The sequence below is a fragment of the Balaenoptera ricei genome, chromosome 15 (assembly GCF_028023285.1).
Source record: "Balaenoptera ricei isolate mBalRic1 chromosome 15, mBalRic1.hap2, whole genome shotgun sequence".
Lineage (NCBI taxonomy): Eukaryota > Metazoa > Chordata > Mammalia > Artiodactyla > Balaenopteridae > Balaenoptera > Balaenoptera ricei.
This window is the reverse complement of record NC_082653.1, coordinates 82978608-82999054: the sequence shown is the minus strand read 5'-3', so window position 1 is coordinate 82999054 and position 20447 is coordinate 82978608. Positions and strand designations below refer to the sequence as shown.

Here is a 20447-nt window from a genome sequence, read left to right as displayed (position 1 = left end):
GATATCCCTGGAGTCCATAGAAAGCTCAAGAGCCACTGTGGGGCACGTTTGCAACCACGACGTTTGCTTGTCTTCCTCTATCTCTGGCAAATTCTCACAGATTCTTAACCATTTTGACTCTGCAGTTGCAAATGTCAGAATTCCAGAAATTTTACTACTTCACAACCACTAGGTGGCTATCAAAAAAGAAAAGATAAAAAGCAAATGTTGGGGGCTTCCCTGGTGGCGCAGTGGTTGAGAATCTGCCTGCCAATGCAGGGGACACGGGTTCGAGCCCTGGTCTGGGAGGATCCCACATGCCGCGGAACAACTGGGCCCATGAGCCACAATTGCTGAGCCTGCGCGTCTGGAGCCTGTGCTCCGCAACAAGAGAGGCCGCGATAGTGAGAGGCCCGCGCACCGCGATGAAGAGTGGCCCCCACTTGCCGCAGCTAGAGAAAACCCTCGCACAGAAATGAAGACCCAACACAGCCATAAATAAAATAAATAAATAAAAATAAAAAAATAAACAGGAGCTGTTGTTCAAAAAAAAAAAAAAAAGCAAATGTTGGTGAGAATGGGTAGAAATTGAAACACTGATTCTTTGCTGGCAGGGATGTAATGGTGCAGCCAGTGTGGAGAACAGTTTAGCAACTCCTCAGAAAGGTAAACATAGAATATGACCCAGCAATTGCACTCCTGGGTAGATACCTAAGAGAATTGCCACAGTTTCTCAAACAAATACCTATACCTGCATGTTCGTAGCAGCACTATTCACAAAGGCAGAAGGGTGGAAACAAGGAAAATCCATGGATGAATGGATAAAAATTTTGGCCTTCTCCATTAAGCTAAATGTACCCAGAGGGAAAGAAAACATTCAAACATAGGTGGATGGGTATATCAGACCTTTGATATCATTAGGGGGCAACCCAATTCTCGGAGGAATTAAAAACAGCTGACCAACATTGTTTTATAAATCTTAACAGGACCAGAGGGGTGGCTCCAGAAACAAGTCAAAGCCCACCAATCTTTATTTACCACTCCCAAACCTCCCCTATTTATCTTAAGAGGCTTATAAGTTAAAAAAAAAAAAAAAAAAAAAAAAATCAGCCCTTAAGGGAACAAAACTCCTCCTAGGAGGAATTTGCATTTCTCTTCCTATGCCTTTGAGGTGTAAATGTTCTACCTGGTCTTCTCCAGGAACTCTTATCTAGGCCATGGTTTTAAAAAGCAAATTTCAGGAAGGTAATATTTTTTATTTTTTCAGTCTCTTAGCAGATTTTTTGTTTTTAGTTGTTACACAGTTATTATTACATAGTAATAAAAACTCATTACCTACACAGAATTAGGCCTTTATTACAGATTTGGCTGTTTCTAGTCTTGGTTCCACCATTTTTTTTCTTAGTTAATTCTCATCTTATTTTTTTAAATTTATTTTTATACAATTTTTAAAGGTTACTTTCCATTTACAGTTACTACAAAATATTGGCTATATTCTCCATGTTGTACAATACATCCTTGAGACTTTTTGATACCCAATAGTTTGTGCCTTCCAATCCCCTAGGCCTATTTTGCCCCATCCCCCTCCTCACTGGTAACCTCTAGTTTGTTCTTTATATCTGTGAATCTGCTTCTTTTTTGTTATATCACTGGTATGTTTTTTTTTTTTCGATTCCACATATAAGTGGTATCATACAGTATTTGTCTTTTTCTGTCTTACTTATTTCACTTAGAATAATGCCCTCCAAGTCCATCCAAGTTGCTGCAGATGGCAAATTTTTGTTCTTTTTTATGGCTGAGTAATATTCTGTTGTCTATATATACCACATCTTCTTTATCCATTCATCTATTGATGGACACTTAGGTTGCTTACATATCTTGGCAATTGTAAACAGTGCTGCTAGTAATATTAGGCCAGGGCTTCCCTGGTGGCACAGTGGTTGAGAATCCACCTGCCAATGCAGGGGACATGGGTTTGAGCCCTGGTCTGGGAAGATCCCACATGCCGTGGAGCAACTAAGCCCATGCGCCAGAACTACTGAACCTGCACTCTAGAGCCCACGAGCCACAACTGCTGAGCCCATGTGCCACAACTACTGAAGCCCATGCACCTAGAGCCTGTGCTCAACAAGAGAAGCCACTACAATGAGAAGCCCACACACCACAATGAAGAGTAAACCCCGCTTGCCGCAACTAGAGAAAGCCCACAAGTAGCAACGAAGACCCAACACAGCCAAAAATAAATAAATAAATAAATTTATTTTTTAAAAAAATGTTAGTCTGCATTTATCTTTTTGAATTACTATTTTTGTTTTGCTTTTTTTGATATATACCCAGGAGTGGAATTTCGTGGTCATATTGGAGTTTTATTTTTAGTTTTTTGAGAAACATCCATATTGTTTTCCACAGTGACTGCACAGCCCACCTCCTCTAAGGCCAAGAGAGAATGTCCTGTCACTCAGCACCACCTGCAAACCAGGAGACCAAGAAAAGTTGGCTATTCCCTTCTCCCAGCTGCCAAAACTTAAATACCACCTGGTTACCCCCAAATGGCAGGATCAAGTTTTTCCCTACTGAGAAGCATGAGGGCTTAGGAGCAGAGTTACAAACACATAATCTTGCTTTCATTGTTTGCACACTCCAGATTGTGAAATTTGAATGTAATGCACAAATCCTTCCAGAGTAACACTGCCTCTTCATACCGTGAGCAATTCTCTCGGCCGTGAAAGTCTAGATAGGCTTCCCAGAAGAGGAGTTACTTGGGCTAACAATATAAAAGGACAGGAATATAAGACCATGATGCTTCATCTATACTGATATCTGAGCCTAATGCTGCCCAGAATGCTATTTAAGGTTCAACTTTGAGTGCTAAGGACTGAGAAGCCATTTACACCTGATGAGGGAACCATGTTCTCTTACCTGTATAATTAGTTTACCCTGGCTGTACTATAACTACCTGTTTGTTTCTCTCTTCAACTGAATACTATCTGGGTCTTAGTCATATCTGCATGCTAAGCATGAGAACAGAGCTTTGAAAGTACATGCCCAGCCCATTAGTACACAGGTGAATAGATGAGAGACGTGGGGTGTGGGGTGATCTTCAGGCACACATGTCTTCCTTCACAATCTTAGTAGGTAAGACTTTTCACGTTAGGTGTTCCCTGCTGTGGAATGAAGGGACACAAAGATCATGCCTTCTAGTTTTCCCCTTTGCAGAGCAAGGCCATTTGTATTGGTTAGGACGTGGCACTGGTTACATTTTATTCCCAGGAAATGACTAGCTTATCGCCATTGGGATAGATTCCAACCAGCTGGACCAGGTCCTGAGGTGAATAGGGCAGGTGATGGTCATATAAGGCTTAGTGAGAAAATTATTGTAGCCGAGTACATATTTTGGAGGAAGATGAAAGCTTGTACTTTCCACAAGGGTTTTGTTTTTAAGAAGACTAAGAAAGGCTGTGGGTTTAGTTGAGTGAATTAAGTTGTCAGTAGTTATCAGACGACACCCCAGTCATCCCATGCGGGATGTATTTTGTGTTCCTCTCAGTTGGGAACATACAGAGGTGGATCCTGCACACAAGACCCTAGTGTCCTCATGACCTGCACCTGTCTCTGTTCCTGCTGAGGTGAGGCAGAGTCCTTGGTTCTGGAGACCCGTGGGGGAGCTCCTGGGCAGGGGTAGCCATGGAGGTAGGAGCCAGAATTGTAACCAAGTTGCTGCTGCAGCCTTGGGTCTCACTGTTTCCCATAGTGACCCTTATCACAAAACAGCAAACATTGAATACTGACATTTCAGAGCAGCAGACTTGCCAATCTATCTTCATGTTAGCTTACATATGACAGGTTGTGATCAAAGCTGTTGGGAAGCCACTTGCAGTCCCTGAGCCTCAGTTTCTACATCTGTAAACTGGGGGTTGTAGCATGACCCCACTTAAACGTGTCCAGACAAGGCACCATGAGGGGCCAGAAACAAATCAAAATTCCTAGGACTTTCCATCCTACTTTTCCTGGGAATCATCTTCCAGCTTCCCAGGTCTGTCCTTTGTTGGTATGGAAGCTTACAGCCACTTCTCTCCTTTGTCACCTCTCTGTAGGGCTCCATTATCCCAGAGACTCCAGAGGTATGCTCCATACTGAGCTCGGTTGACTATCTCATTCCCTCCACTGAGAGACTGCTTCCAAGAAACGACCTGCATGGATGGCTTCTAGACCAGCAAAATGCCTGCACAAGGCATATGCCCACTTGGACTTGAATCAGTGGAAGGAAGAATAGATATTTTCATGCATTACGATTTCCAGTGGCAGCTATGGATTTTAACAGCTGCCTTCTCAAGAAAGCCTGAACCCAAAGATGACAAATTATAACGGTAGAAATTTCATGCTGCATGACAAGCTCCCAAGGAAATAAACGAGGGCAGGAGAGACAGTTGGGACTTACTGCATTTTACCAGTGAGATCCATCCACTCAGGCCAGTGTTGGGCAGCCCTGGGGACCTTCAGAAGAACTGAAGGTGAGAAAGGATAAAGGGAGAAGGAAGTGCACAAACACAGCTGAAATGTCTTCCATTTCTGTTGAGTTTTAAGAACTTCAGAGGTTTTGTTTTTTACATAATCCACAGTTTCTCTGCCAAGCAGACAGAGAACCTGGCTCAGTGTAATCTTCAGTCCCTCAATCCTTGGGTCTCTCCCATCAGGTATGTGGCAGGTGCTCACAGGTGACACTGACTTCTCCTATAGGCCTCCTCCTATCAGTTCCATTTTTTAAATTCCCCACTCATCTAAAAGCAAGAAGCCTTTCTTTGCTCTTGAAGCTCTTTGCCCCAGAGATAACGTGCCCTCATGTGATCTTTTTGGAGTCCTGTGTACTGTGTGTGCCACATCACTGGCGGATAAGGAGGTTGGGGTCCACTTGGCCATCAGGCTGCTTTCTCCACTTTTCTCCATTCACACCCACTGTTCGCGAACTGGCGGTCTTCCCAGCGAGTGCAGGGAGACATATTTTGGTCTAGAATCTGTCTAACTTACTGTCTATTGCGGGACCCTCTCAGGGGGACGTGAATCAGCCTAAATCTATACTCCTTGGTGTAACCATCACCATCCCATCCATGTCCTGTCTCTTATTCAGGGGCCCTCTTGTAGACAGAACCTTGATGGATCACCCTGAATGTGCAGGGATGGTGGCCGAGGTACAGCCAGACTCTCTTGTTGTATTAATAGTCCAGGAAGATGTCATGGTCACCAAAGAGTCACAGGGAAAGGACACGCAGGCGTCCAGTGGTCTTACCTCCACCAACTCAATTCCATCAACCTTTCTGGATGCCAATTCTGCAGAAAGCACTCTACTAGGTACCAGGAACATGACTGTGGCTAATACCCAGACTGTGGCCAAGCTCTCAGTCCGGTGAGGGAACTACGTGCGGAAACCCACAATGGTGCTGGAGATAATAGGATTGTGTGCAGGGGACAGGAGTCCCAAGAGGAGGAAATGGTTATATCTGCTCAAGGAGGTTGGTTAGCAATGACCCTAACACAGAAAGTTCCATCTGAGCTCCATTTTGGAGGATAATTAGGAGCCTACAAGGGACACAGGGGCATTTCTAGGAAGAAAACAGCTGCGTGGGTAACAATCTGTAGACTTCTCTTGTTTGAAGGATTTCAAGTATTCTGTAGTGTGGGCAGCCATGGAGACAAAGGCAGATTAGTAGTGATTCAAGGCCAGTGGGTTTAGCTGACTTTCTGTGACCTTTGGGCTTATTGATGACACTGATTGAGTTGTTTATTGATTTTCCACAGAGTAAGAACTCAAGAGAGGTCAAACTGGAGTGTCCATGATGGTTTGCCAACTATCAAGGCACACAGAGCTCTGCAGATGGAGCACAGGTGGCCCTTCTGTTGGCTGCAGCTCCAGCTCCACTCCCTTCTCAGCACAAACTTTCCAGCCTCACTGAATCTCCACCTGACATGACCGAAGCTCCACACTCAGAGGCAGGCAAAGAGCAGCACGTGCAGCTGAAGGGAAACTCGGAGGAGGGAAGCACGGAGGAAAGTGGCCATGGACCTGATCCCAAGCTTTTCCATGGAAACCTGGGTTCTCCTGGCAACCAGCCTGATGCTCCTCAATTTGTGGGTAACTGTCCAGGCTCATGTCCTCTGTAACCTTGGACTTGGTGTGCTAATCTTGTCCCCCTTTCCCTTTACTGTTTGAAGATCAATGTTAATGGAAGGGAAGTTGCTTAATAATTGTGTGCTACAAGCCAAAAAGGTTACTATTGACCTTACCCAGATCTGTTGAAGGAGTTGACGCCCACCCAGACCCCCAAGTTCCTATTATTGTAGTTAAGAGGGTTTAATGACAATTATTTACTCCTGTGGATGATTTGCTGATTGACTGCCAGTTTGCATAGACCTAGACTAACCAACCAGAATCCAGCAAAGGCAGATTTGAAACAACTGGCCCATGTGCAGTGGAGTCCTCACGCCTTTCCAAGCTTCGGGATCCTGGAGGCAGGAAGAAGGAACTTGGGTTTTTGTCTCATTACTTTCACCTTCTGGGTTCTGTGTCTGCTGCAGAAGACCTCTAGAAGGATTGGCCCCTGTGCCACTCGGGGGTTCCTGCTTCCTTCCTTCCCATCACAGGTATCGTTTACACAAGGCACCTGGTGCACCCTGACTTTGTTGGGGGTGAGGCTGGACACTGATCACCTTTCTCTTCAGACTCAGCCCTTCCCCTTCTCTGCGCCCACCTGCACTCCCTTCCTAGGATTTAAGTCCCCCACCCTGTACTATGCAGAACTATCTACCCCCAAATGAGACGTCTTTAGATCAGAGGAGTCACGGCAGAAATCTGGAAATTTTAGTCATTTCCTTCACCTTTTCTTCCAGTCTCTGGGAGGGTTAGCATTAGTATATACATTTATTTTCACCTTGATCTGAAATCTGCTAACAGCCTGCAAAGGCATGAGACCTAAAAGCCAGTTTGTATTTAAAGTATTTATTTCCCTTTAATACAGTACAGGAGGACGAATCCAAACCATCTAGCAGAGGAATTCCTTTCCTGGCATCATGGAGCAGGGTAGGAGAGCCGAGTGGGTAGGGAAAGCCTCCTCCATGTCACATTTGACCTCTTTCTCCACTTCAATTTCGTTGAGTGTAGGAAATCATGATGACATGAACATAGATAATATATACGTCATTTCGCTTCTTTGAAAGATGGGTTAGAATTCAAGGCATTGTGGTGACAAATTTTCCTTCTGATAACATTATAAAATTAATTGATATGGTTTAATTTCATTCTATTTAATACCAGTTTTTTTATTGATGTAAAACTATTTCCAGCATATTCTTTCTGGGGGATAAAAGAGGGCTGCTGTTCAGTATTTTTTACCATAAAGTAGGTATATAAACTCACACTTCTAGAACAAAGTGAGGAAAATGAATCTAGTGTAAAATACATATGTACATCTATGATACAGATTGTTTTAAATATACCTGACAACAGGTTATTTTAATCTCTCAGGGCAGGTGAGTAATTGTGCCTGGGAGGCAGTGATGATGTGAGAGGCATCCAGGTGGGGTCAGGATGAAGAAGGAGAATATTCCTCAGAGCAGACCTCCCTTGGTTCCACAGGAGGTCAGCAGGTTTAGCACTTCATCTGCTTGAGGCCTGGGAGAAGGGACACCATCTAAGTCACACTGTATGTGGTCCATCTGGCAGCGGGTCCAGCACTAGACAGTGTCACCATGAGGCAAACATCCCTGCAGCCTTAGAAGACAGTGGTGCAGCCAAGAGTCAGTAGCTGCAGGCAAAGCTCTCCTTAATGCCAACACAATGTAAAGACTATAAAAATGATTGGCTTTACTGTTAGCCCCTTCCTTTTTACCCGAAGCAGCATTACTCTACCAAAAAGAGGGAAGCTGGAAAGAAAGCAAAGAATTCACCGAGCCCACCCTCTGCCTTGATGTAGAGCCTTGTGAGTTGAGACACTAGACGAGATCTTTCCTTGCGATCAGTGTTCTGACACGGTCGCTCAATTGCTTGGCATCATTTTTTCTTTTTATTAATACTTGGAGACTTTTTTCTCTTATTTATTTCTTTTATTTCTTTATTTTTGGCTGCACTGGGTCTTCGTTGCTACGCACGGGCTTTCTCTAGTTGCGGCAAGCGGGGGCTACTCTTTGTTGCGGTGCGTGGGCTTCTCATTGCGGTGGCTTCTCTTGCAGAGCATGGGCTCAAGGAGCGCAGGCTTCAGTAGTTGTGGCACACGGGCTTAGTTGCTCCGCGGCATGTGGGATCTTCCCAGACCAGGGCTCGAACCTGTCTCCCCTGCATTGGCAGGCAGATTCTTAACCACTGCGCCACCAGGGAAGCCCTTGGTATCACTTTTGAATTCATGTAACCCACTGAAAGTTCAGAAGCAGAATTTGATCTGCCCTGGTTGTGATGGCAAAGGAAGGACCTGGGCGGAATAGCCCAGGCCACCCCCTTTTTTGGCAGTTGGTGCTCACACCTCCACCAACTGCTCTGGAGGAAGGATCGAAACACCCAGTGGGGCTTGGCCAAAGTACCTATTGGGCCTGTCCCACAGGCACGTCCTTTCATGCAATTTGGGGGTTTATTTTATCACGTATTATAAGGTTTGCTGGATTTGTAGAGAATATTTGAGTCTTGTACTACCGTAAAGTCTAAACTCCAAAGAGGAAGAGACAAAGTCTTAATCAACCATTCTGGAATATTTTATGCTTATTCATTCTATCTTGCATGATACGTCTTTTGCTATCCACAGGAAGGTACCTGAAGTTTGGAAGGACCCCTTATCTTTTAGGGAAAATCGCTTGTAGAGCATGTTGAACCAATTATACATAGCATACCTTCTTAATTTGCCTCTACGGTGTTAGTCTTGGAGGCCTAGCAAGTTCATGTTTAAAACCTTTGCTGGCAATCTCTTTGCTCAGCTTCTCTTCTCCTCCACTCTGTTATCTCTCAGAAACACAGGAATGAGAATGGTTGCAAGATTTCAAAACCCCCAGCTGTGGGATTCCACACAGGAAACGTAAAGATGCGTTGCCAGCAGGTCTGTCACAGGGAGTGCCAGAACCTACTGGGTTGTGGAGACAGTTAACACAGAGAGTCAGTAAAGTAACTGCTTTGTTACTGAGTATCTTCCAAAAGATGAGTGTGCCTGGGGCACTTAGCAGGCAAGTGTCACTGGTTGGAAGCCCAGGTACCATGATGGGGGAATGATCTGGAAATGGATCCCTTAGTCCTTGATTCCTTTGTACAGTTTCATTCATGGGACATATGGTTAATCACCCTTCTCTGTAGCCCAAGTCGACCACATTGCCTGACAACAGAGACTTGGGTGTAGCCGAAAGGGGCTCATATTTCTACGATGGCAATGGAAGCCTTGAATGCAGTTTACATTCTATAGAAATAAAAACACTGGTTGCTCCAAGGCCTATTTCTGTAAATAGATTTCAGAAGAATCAGATCCCAAAATGGGGTCAGGGCATAGAGGTAAGGAAAAGCAAGTCTCCAAGCAATCTGTAAGAACAATGTCACATTAGGCTCTCAGTAACTGTCTGTTATCGAGTGGATGAAGTTAAGCAAGATATCATTATCAGAACTGAAAAAAAAAAAATTCCCCTTTCAACCTAGAATGAGAATCTAAATAAGGATGAATGAATTTTCTGGAAGAATTCCAGCCTCAGCTTCTCAGGAACACTCAAATTTGGGAACATTTATCAAGTATTCAATCTCAGATTGAGATCATGGAGACTTCAGCTGCTTTTAGCTAATCATCATTAGCTAAAATCACCCACAATCATTCCGTGGGTCTCACAGTGGAGGTGGGGAAGGAAATGATGAGTGAAGATAATATGCTTTTGGAGTTGCTGATATTATTTATTGCCCACATGTTACCTCCCAAGGTTGACTGTTCCAGTTCTGAGTCAGTGACTGGCCAGCTCCAGCACTTATTCCACAATTCCTGTGACCTGGTTTTTCTCTTTCTTTATAGATATGGGACTTATTCACATGGACTTTTTAAGAAGCTGGGGATTCCTGGGCCAACACCTCTGCCTTATTTTGGAAATATTCCATCCTACCTTAAGGTATGTGCTGTTTGAACTCCCTCTTTTGATTCTTATGGTTGCAAATCCCAGCTGAGTTCCATCCCAAAAATGTACCTTCTCAGGAGAAAGTTCTGAGGTTTCACACTTTTCAGAAATAGCATCATAGGCCCCACCCAGCACATGGCCAGTTTTATCTATTGTCAGCTGTTAGGAGCCTCACTTTTTCCTCAGTCAGACAGCCCAGCTCTCTAGCTGATTCAGCACGGGATTTGATGTTCCAACGTGTGAGTATTGTGAAGAGGATTTTCTTTCTGCCAGATTCAGATTCCCAGGAAGGATCAGTCCTATTTAGCATTAGGAGAAAAGCATGGAGGGGTTAGCTGTGTAACTATGGCTCATTAGCTGTGTAAACGAGAGTCAGACTTTCCTGTTGGTAGGATAAGCTCTGGGTACTCTTTTATTCTTCGTTCTGGATTGACTGGAAACTTCATTGTCTAAGGCAGTCTGAGTATTCATCATCAGGTAGTTTGCACATACTCAAATTCTCTCAAGAACTGCTAAGTCCTGCAGTTGTTTCTGTGACTCTGCTCTATTGCTACTCAGGACATCTTTTGGGGTTTGAGAGATGGAACAAGAGCTTTCTGCTTTGATTCTCGGCCTTCAAAGGGGCACCTCATGGGTGAGTCAGAGCAGAAAGTGAGTATAACTGAGATAAGATGCTGTGTCAACTTCAGCTATTTAACCACTAAATGAATTGTGTGGGGTTTTTTAAAACAAAGGCAGAATCACCTATACAAAATCACTAAAAATGAGGTGATTTGATGATATTATTAGAAATTTAAATCAGGGAACAGAATGTGCTAGGTGAGGCATAGACTGTGAATTTTAGTGGAGCCTCTGTGGTTAATTCAGTTCTAATGCTTTGCCCATGGCCTGACCCCTGGATGGAAGGTTTCAAGTTCACATCCAGACAGAAATCAGGCAGAGACTTCCGTGCCAGCTGCTCTCTGCCTCAAATTTCCTTCCCCGCAGCCCTGGGCTTGTTCCTCAGATTCTAATTCTCCCAACAGAGGCCTAAATTGTCTCATTATTGCCTAAAAACTTCCTGAATTTTATTTCCCTCTGAAAAAGCAAATTTCCAGCTTTCTCAGGTCAACCCCTTAGTTGAAGGACACCAAGATTCACATTCCTTAGACTTTCTTTTTGTTAAAATAGCACAACTTCAACTTTACAACAAGATTTTTTTTTTTAATTTATTTATTTTTATTTTTGGCTGTGTTGGGTCTTCGTTGCTGCATGTGGTTTTTCTCTAGTTGCGGCGAGCAGGGGCTACTCTTCGTTGCAGGGCGGTGGCTTCTCGTTGCGGAGCACAGGCTCTAGGCATGTGGGCTCAGTAGTTGTGAAACGCAGGCTCAGTAGTTGTGGCACGTGGGCTCTAGAGCGCAGGCTCAGTAGTTGTGGTGTCCGGGCTTATTTGCTCCGCAGCATATGGGATCTTCCCGGACCAGGGCTCGAACCCGTGTCCCCTGCATTGGCAGGCGGACTCCCAACCACTGCGCCACCAGGGAAGCCCTACAACAAGATTTTTTATTCGCTGAGGTGAAAACTCAGGGCAAGTGTTTTCATTGCACTGTCCTTTGTGTAGTTGTGGCATCTCCCCTTCTTTTCAGTGTTGAGCTGGAAAACAGGAAAGTGAGTCCACTTTGTCATTCATTCATTCACTCACTTTCTCAGTCAACACACAAGACTTAGACTTATTTAAATCTGCTAGACACTAGAGGTCACTGGTGCTTTAACTTCCTGATTCTTAAGAATTCGAGAAAGGGCTCAAGAGATGAATGAAAAGGATGTTTAACTAGGAGATCAAAGTGTGCGTAGGAAACTCTTACTTTTTCTCAGCTTCAGTTTTCTCATGCTTCCCTGGAGGATTATCTCAGAGGGTTATAAGATCTTGGAGACACACATGCACAAGCAAAAACACTTCAGAAAGACAAGGAGTAATTAGTATTTACAGACAAGGGTAAGAGTGACTAAATTCTCCATTTCAAATACGTCCTCCATTTACCCTCCTTTCCCCTAAGATATCTCTGAATGAGAGCTTCCTTACAACTTCCAATGAAAAATAGTAAGACTGATTTCATGGCATTCACATCATTTTTATCCCAGTTAAAGGTAGGGCTCAATACATTTAGACTAATAATCTAATTCTGTTTCTCTTACAGGGTGTTTGGGATTTTGACAAGAAAATTTTTTTAAAGTATGGAAAAATGCGTGGGTGAGTATTCTGGAAGCTTCCATTGGATAGACTTGTTATGATGAGGTGCCCCCTGTGGTGTGGAAGACAATCTCAGTCCAGAGCTTCTTAGGATGAAGTCATCTATTGTAAAGCTTTGGAGGCTTATTCCTCCAGGGATCCCAGATGTCGCCAGGTATCCGGGTCCACAGTCTGAATCAGGCCTGGAGAGTCACAGGTCATCACTTTGCTCCAGGCTTTGAGGCCCAGGGACTCCTAGCATCACTTTCTGTCCAGTGACTCCCTCTCCCCCTTTTCTCCTTTTTTCTTCCTTAGGGCACCTTTAATTGCATAAAATGCATAATTCCAGACCCTTCTAATATGTGCTCATAAATTTATGTCATTATACCTTTCTCATTGATTCACTTTTAATTATAAGCCAGAAATTTTTTTGGTAAGTTTTGGATTTAATATGTTTTTATGGAAACAGGGTTGGGGGCACAGATAAATAGAATGGGAAACAATTTATGTTCTTTTTTTTTTTTCACTGTCTACAAGTATGGAGTTTGGGGTTTTTTTTAAGCCAAGAATTTCAGTAGAACTGTGTATAATTACTTCATTATTCTATTCCTCTGATTTTGAAGAATTGTTGGATATTTCTAGCGCACATTTTTTCCAGGTGGGCTAATTGACTTGATGATCTTGTAGAGTGGCCAGGATTGATTGCAGCAGGAGTTCCCTTTCAGAGCTGTTGGAGGTTTGGTGAGAGCAGCAGGAGAGCGGTCATGTAGTGCTTGTTTGCCAGAAGCAAGTGGGAGAAGGCTCTACGTCTCCGTACCTCTTCATCTTCTCCCAACAAGTCCTCACAAACCATCAGGCCCTGCTGAGTTGGCACAGCCCCAAAAGGCAACATGATCAAGTGGACAGAACACATCGCCCTTGCATTACCACTGGCCCAGCTCCAACTGCCACTCCAACATTTAGTACTTTGCAGCTCTGGATGGAGTCACTTTTTCATCGTGGATCCCAGTTCTCTCTCTAGAAAATGGTTCTCACGCTTGGGTATAAATACGAACCACCTGGGAGGGCTTGTTAACTAACACCACAGACTTTGTGGGAGTTCCCTGGCAGTCCAGTGGTTAGGACACAGCACTTTCACTACCATGGGCCCAGGTTCAATCCCTGCTTGGGGAACTAAGACCCCACAAGCCACGTGGGGCAGCCAAAAAAAAAATACAGTCTTTGACTCCACCCACCAACACACTGAACCTAGAGGATCTGGGATGGGGCCCAAGAATCTGAATTTTAACTGGAAATGTAAGAAATACTAAGGCTGGAGTGATATCATGAATATAAAGAGTTACCCCAAACCACTATCCCTTCTCCACCCAGGTGTTATTGAAAAAACATGATGGGAAGAAGGGAAATCATCTGAGAAATATGGTCAATCAGATGAAAAAGCAGATTAAATGCCTCCTCAATCCCTTCTGTCACTGCTTCAACACTAAATGCACATGACACTCACTTAAACCCTCTCAGTTTTAAAATTTTTTTTTGAAATAATGCACTGGTTCTCATCCATTTTTTAAAAACATTTTTATTGGAGTATAATTGCTTTACAATGGTGTGTTAGTTTCTGCTTTATAACAAAGTGAATCAGCTATACATATACATATATCCCCATATCTTCTCCCTCTTGCGTCTCCCTCCCACCCTCCCTATCCCACCCCTCTAGGTAGACACAAAGCACTGAGCTGATCTCCCTGTGCTATGCGGCTGCTTCCCACTAGCTATCCATTTTACATTTGGTAGTGTATATTTGTCCATGCCACGCCCTCACTTCGTCCCAGCTTACCCTTCCCCCTCCCCGTGTCCTCAAGTCCATTCTCTACATCTGTGTCTTTATTCCTGTCCTGCCCCTAGGTTCTTCAGAACCATTTTTTTTTTTAAGATTCCATATATATGTGTTAGCATATGGTATTTGTTTTTCTCTTTCTGACTTACTTCACTCTATATGACGGACTCTAGGTCCATCCACCTCACTTCAAATAACTCAGTTTCGTTTCTTTTTATGGTTGAGTAATATTCCATTGTATATATGTGCCACATCTTCTTTATCCATTCATCTGTCAATGGACACTTAGGTTGATTCCATGTCCTGGCTATTGTACATAGAGCTGCAATGAACATTGTGGTACATGACTCTTTCTGAATTATGGTTTCCTCAGGGTATATGCCCAGTAGTGGGATTGCTGGGTCGTATGGGAGTTCTATTTTTAGATTTTAAGGAACCTCCATACTGTTCTCCATAGTGGCTGTATCAATTTACATTCCCACCAACGGTGCAAGAGGGTTCCCTTTTCTCCACACCCTCTCCAGCATTTATTGTTTGTAGATTTTTTGATGATGGCCATTCTGACTGGTGTGAGGTGATACCTCATTGTAGTTTTGATTTGCATTTCTCTAATGATTAGTGATGTTGAGCATCCTTTCATGTGTTTGTTGGCAATCTGTATATCTTCTTTGGAGAAATGTCTATTTAGGTCTTCTGCCCATTTTTTGAATTGGGTTGTTTGTTTTTCTGAGATTGAGCTGCATGAGCTGCTTATAAATTTTGGAGATTAATCCTTTGTCAGTTGCTTCATTTGCAAATATTTTCTCCCATTCTGAGAGTTGTCTTTTTGTCTTGTTTATGGTTTCCTTTGCTGTGCAAAAGCTTTGAAGTTTCATTAGGTCCCATTTGTTATTTTTGTTTTTATTTCCCTTTCTCTAGGAGGTGGGTCAAAAAGGATCTTGCTGTGATTGATGTCATATAGTGTTCTGCCTACGTTTTCCTCTAAGAGTTTCATAGTGTCTGGCCTTACATTTAGGTCTTTAATCCATTTTGAGTTTATTTTTGTGTATGGTGTTAGGCAGTGTTCTAATTTTGTTCTTTTACATGTAGCTGTCCAGTTTTCCCAGCACCACTTATTGAAGAGGCTGTCTTTTCTCCATTGTATATTCTTGCCTCCTTTATCAAAGATAAGGTGACCATATGTGCGTGGGTTTATCTCTGGGCTTTCTATCCTGTTCCATTGAGCTATATTTCTGTTTTTGTGCCAGTACCATACTGCCTTGATTACTACAGCTTTGTAGTATAGTCTGAAGTCAGAGAGCCTGATTCCTCCAGCTCTGTTTTTCTTTCTCAAGATTGCTTTGGCTATTCAGGGTCTTTTGTGTTTCCATACAAATTGTGAAATTTTTAAAACAAGAGTTCTTGACATGCCTGTGTCAGGTCTGGCACTATATTGGCAAATTTAAAAATTTTATCTTATGCATATATATGTGTGTGTGTGTGTGTATGTGTTATGTAATTCATATATATGTATATGATTTCTTGTATAATTACTTTAGACAGTATCTTACCCCCATTTTGCCGATGAGTAAAGTGAAGTTATAAGACACTAATAATGACAGCTAAATGAGGCTGAATTTGACTCTCTGGTCAATATTTTCTGAATTGTCTGAATAGATATTTTTCAGTTCTCATGTTCTCAAGTACTTCATCAAGGAAGTAACTGACAAAAAATACCTATGTTGGGTTTGACACTACAGTTGTTAATTTACAAAATTTATCTAAGTACATATATATTATTGATAGTATATACTATATATAGTACTATATATATCATATCACATGCAATTAATATACATATCATATAATATTGAATATATGCATTTACATAGATATATATATTGTCATTATAGTTTATGAAGTTGCTTTCATAGGAATTACCTCATTTGATTTTTATAATAAAATTTTTTTATTTTTTCAATTTTTTAATCAAAAAATTGTGTAATTTTTTAAATTTGAAGTTTAAAAGGGATAAGAGTCTTTCCAAAGTCATACAGCTGACAGATGTTGTGTGTCCTCATCAGAATTCTTTCTACCACCCAACCACATCTCTTCCAGCTCCACTCCTTTCTGAAGAGCATTCACTTTAACAACAGTGCTAGGGACCAGGTATATTTGGATCAGCAAAGAATGTCTGAGAAACAGTATGATATTCTCAACTTGTGGAACTTTCCTGATGGACTTGGGCTTCAGGTGAAAGTAGGACAGTTTGTCCCACAGGCTCCACCTGGACAAGATTTTTCCATCTATGAAGAGTTGATCGATTGGGCCATCAGATTTAAAGAGGTTGGTTGCTGGATATTTATGACACTTAGGTATTTAGAACAGAGCTGGGTCATGAGCACTTTGGTGACCTCCTCCAGGTCAACATGAGAAACCGAGCGCCCCCCTTCTAGCTTGAGTAATTTTCTAAGTTTCCTTCAAATTTGAGCAATTTTCCCTTCCTAGTGCCTAACGGATTTGGGAAAAATACATCTAATCAAGTATATGCTCCTAACGTTTGGTAGAGTTAGTGTCATGCAGTAGAGAAGAGCATCCAATCCAGTCAGTGAATGGGTTCCTTTTTCAAAATAAAACTTGTTGGTTGTCCCTGAAACACTCTGGTTACACAGGACTAGATCACATGTGCAGGTTTCAACAAGTCTTTCCTCTGATTTCTCGAGACTCCTCGCTCTGTGTGCAGCAAAAGCGGTGGCCCTGGATGGAGGAAAGCTCCCCAGTGGGGACAGGCTGCCTGCTGCTTTGACTGCATGCACTGCCCAGACAAGGAGATTTCCAATCACACAGGCACCGATCAGGAAGAATTTCCTTCCCACCCTTTCATTTACATTCTTATTTGTCCCCCCAAAGCAAAGGATCTAGAATACAACTGAAATCTTCTAGTTCCCTCATTTACTCAGCAATTTAACTATTAAAGTTAACAATCCCTATGAAAGGGATATGAATTAATATCCCTATGAAAGGATACTCTTCTCTTTGGTTTATTCCTACTCATTTTTTTTTTTTTTAAAGATTGACGTTTCTTTTTATTATTTATTTATTTATTTATTTATTTATTTATTATTTATGGCTGTGTTGGGTCTTCGTTTCTGTGCGAGGGCTTTCTCCAGTTGCGGCAAGCGGGGGCCACTCTTCATCGCGGTGCGCGGGCCTCTCATTATCGCGGCCTCTCTTGTTGCGGAGCACAGGCTCCAGACGCGCAGGCTCAGTAGCTGCGGCTCACGGGCCCAGTTGCTCCACGGCATGTGGGATCTTCCCGGACCAGGGCTCGAACCCGTGTCCCCTGCATTGGCAGGAAGATTCTCAACCACTGTGCCACCAGGGAAGCCCCCTACTCATCTTTTTGACCCTTAGCATTATCTTCTCAAGAAAATATTTTTAAGGACCATCCCAGAAGGACCTATGTTTGTTTCTACCAGGAAACTTAATACACAGTATTATGAGTATCTTGGTTTTATTGTATATGTTACTCTCAACCAAACCCTGATCACACTGAAGGTTGTATCTTATTCCGCTTCCTTTCTCACGTGCCTAGCACCATTCATAACACAAATAAGTGTTCAGAAATAATTTGTGTGATTTCACAAATGAAAAAACATCCTGTATTGCTGCTGTGAGCCTGTATTGTATATTGTGCTGAGGATAAATTCCGGTACCCCTCTTTGTTCAATCATGCCTGTGCTCTGCTAGTTCAGAGGCAAGGAGAGGAGATGAACATGAGAGCTGACCACATGGACCATGGCCACTATACAAAGATGTGGGGGAGGATCTAACATTACTTTGGGAGGTCAGAGAATTTTCCACAAAGCGTGCAGATTTTATTACTGACTTCTGAAAGTTGAAAAGGATTGTATCAACTACATAAAGGGAGGAAGAATTCCTTGTCAGAAATAAGTGGCACATTTTTCCCACTCTTCAGGGACCTGAAAAAAAAAAGTCTAATGTGGCTGAAAAACAGCAAGTATAGGGTGGGATGGTGGGACCCCATGATGGGAAGTGACAACAGTCTTGTACTGGAGACTTTTCACACCATAGTTAGTATTTTGGATTTGCCAACAGACAAGCTAATTAAATGATGAGAGAGGGAAAACACCCCCCACCAATTAAATTTGTGGACAACATAAATTGGTCACTTTCCTTCCTGTTATTTAGCATTGAAGTTCTGAGCAGCACAACAATGCATGGAACAAAAGGGGTCATATTTATAGAAAAGGAAAATACAAGAGATTAAAGTACATCCTTTTGTACCAAAACTACTCCAAAGAATCAACTGAAACAGTGTAATTGCTAAAACTTTCATGTAAAATCTCCTGATTCAAGATACATATATAAAAATACATGATTTTTCTTTTTTATAAAAATAATCAAGTAGATGAAATGATAAAGTATTCTGTTCGGATAGTAGCAATGTACAATATATCTCGGGATAACCTTAAGAAGAACTGCATGGTAATTATATCATCGAAATGCAAACTTTTGGAGAGGTATATATCTTGATTAAATGAAAGAACCAACCTTGACTTCTTTACACCCCCTGACTGGGCTCACCCTCAGGCCAATGGTGAAAGCATGGAAAGTTATAAAAGCAGTAGGTGGTCTAGCTTGCTCAGTTCTGGCAAATTGATGTAGAATACCTCAAGAGCAGAATTCCTCATGCCCCTACTCCATGCCTCTTGAAGTTTGCTTACAAGCAGTGATGACAGTGTAAAATAGAAAATGCCATGGATATGACTTACTTCTCGGGTAATTGACTGTTAGGTCAGGTGTGTACCCAGGAGCTCTCAGGAGCACACAAGCTCAAATGAATCCTTTTAGGGAAACTCAACCTCTTCTTCAGCATGAACCCTTTGCAAACTTGGCTGCTGACTAGCTCCCTTCGAATTAGTGTTGGCTTTATTTGCACGTTTTTTTCATTAGAAGCTCATTGTCATCAGTTGGGGGGTCATTGCCAGAGCAGCTTGCAGTGGATCCTGTGCCCTGAAAAAGAGCCCTTTGCTTTGCTTGATCCGATTTTTACTATGTTCTGGGCTTCGCACACATTTGGAATCAAAAGTACACCGAACACTGCAAAGTTCTGCCAGTTTTCTCTCCCTGTATCCACAAATCAGGCTGTAAAGTATAATTTCTCCTGAATTCACTAATTAACTCCTCTTATTTCTATCTGCTTTACTCAATGACCTTCCTCTTTCCTGTGTAATAGATCCCCCCTCCTGTCTATATAACATCTCTTTATTTTACAGAATACAAATTTGGAATTTGGAAACATCCTAATCTACTCAGAAATAATTAGTAGGCTTAAAGAAATTTTAAATAACAATGCCAGAACCCTCATTTTGAAATCAGGCAAAAATCATTCCAAATTTCATTTGTAAGAAAAACCAATTCCAAGAAAATAATTATATAAGAGAGTGATTAGGGTGAAAACCCCATTTAAGATATTGAAGGTTATTTAAAACTACTCTTTCTTCACCGTCGTTAAAGCACTCTTGTTTAAAAACAAGACAAAAATGATCATTTTGCCACAATTGGGTAAGTCCAGTCTCTAAATAAGTACACAAAAGTGCAGTAGCTTTCCTATGGACAAATAATAACCGTATTAACTCTATGGCAGAAAAATATTCCAAAATGTAGGTACGCATTTAAAATATGTAGTAATGAACTGCAAGTGCACAAGTCTGATACAAAAGTATTCTAAAATTATTTGTTGGGGAAATATGGAGTCGATAATCCTGACACAGGCAAGGGATGCTACTCAGGTGAGATGATTCAAGTGCAATCTAGAGACAGGTGTTTATAGTTAGTTACGTGGAGAAGGGAGGAAATGATGCCCCAGGAAGAAGAGAACGCAAGTGTGAGACACACGGGTATGAGGACAAAGGAGCATTCTGAGAACTGAAGGTAGATTTCTTTCAAGGTTTTGATAGTAATGAAGGATCTCAAAGGGCTGCTCACCCAACAGGGCACCAGGTTCTGATCAGTTGAGCTGAAGATTCCACTAAACCTTCAGGAAACAGGTAATTTTCACTCAATTTAATGGTACCATAATTTTTTTAAAGAGGAAAGCTTCATAAATTTTATGGTTTGCTTTTGTTTATTATAATTCAGTAAAAAATTCTTGCCAATATTTGGACTATTGTGAACTCAGGTCTGCCTGACTCTAATGTTCTTTCAAGTTCTTTTGTTAGAAAACATTTAAAAATTTTAGCCCCGGTTGGCTGTGGTGTGCTATTTAATTAATGTACTTGATTAATCTTTTCTAAGGCTTTATTT

General features: G+C 42.1%; 1 protein-coding gene across 1 annotated transcript in view; it reads right to left on the bottom strand.

Annotated features, from left to right (window-relative positions):
• Window positions 1-11336: 11336 nt before the first annotated feature.
• Window positions 11337-20447, bottom strand: part of TRIM4 (tripartite motif containing 4) — a 50636-nt gene continuing 41525 nt past the window's right edge. The window contains exon 6 of the mRNA XM_059896940.1: window positions 11337-11727. Within this exon, the coding sequence (XP_059752923.1) occupies window positions 11717-11727 (11 nt within the window). The 3' untranslated portion in view covers window positions 11337-11716. The remainder of the gene's footprint in view (window positions 11728-20447) is intronic.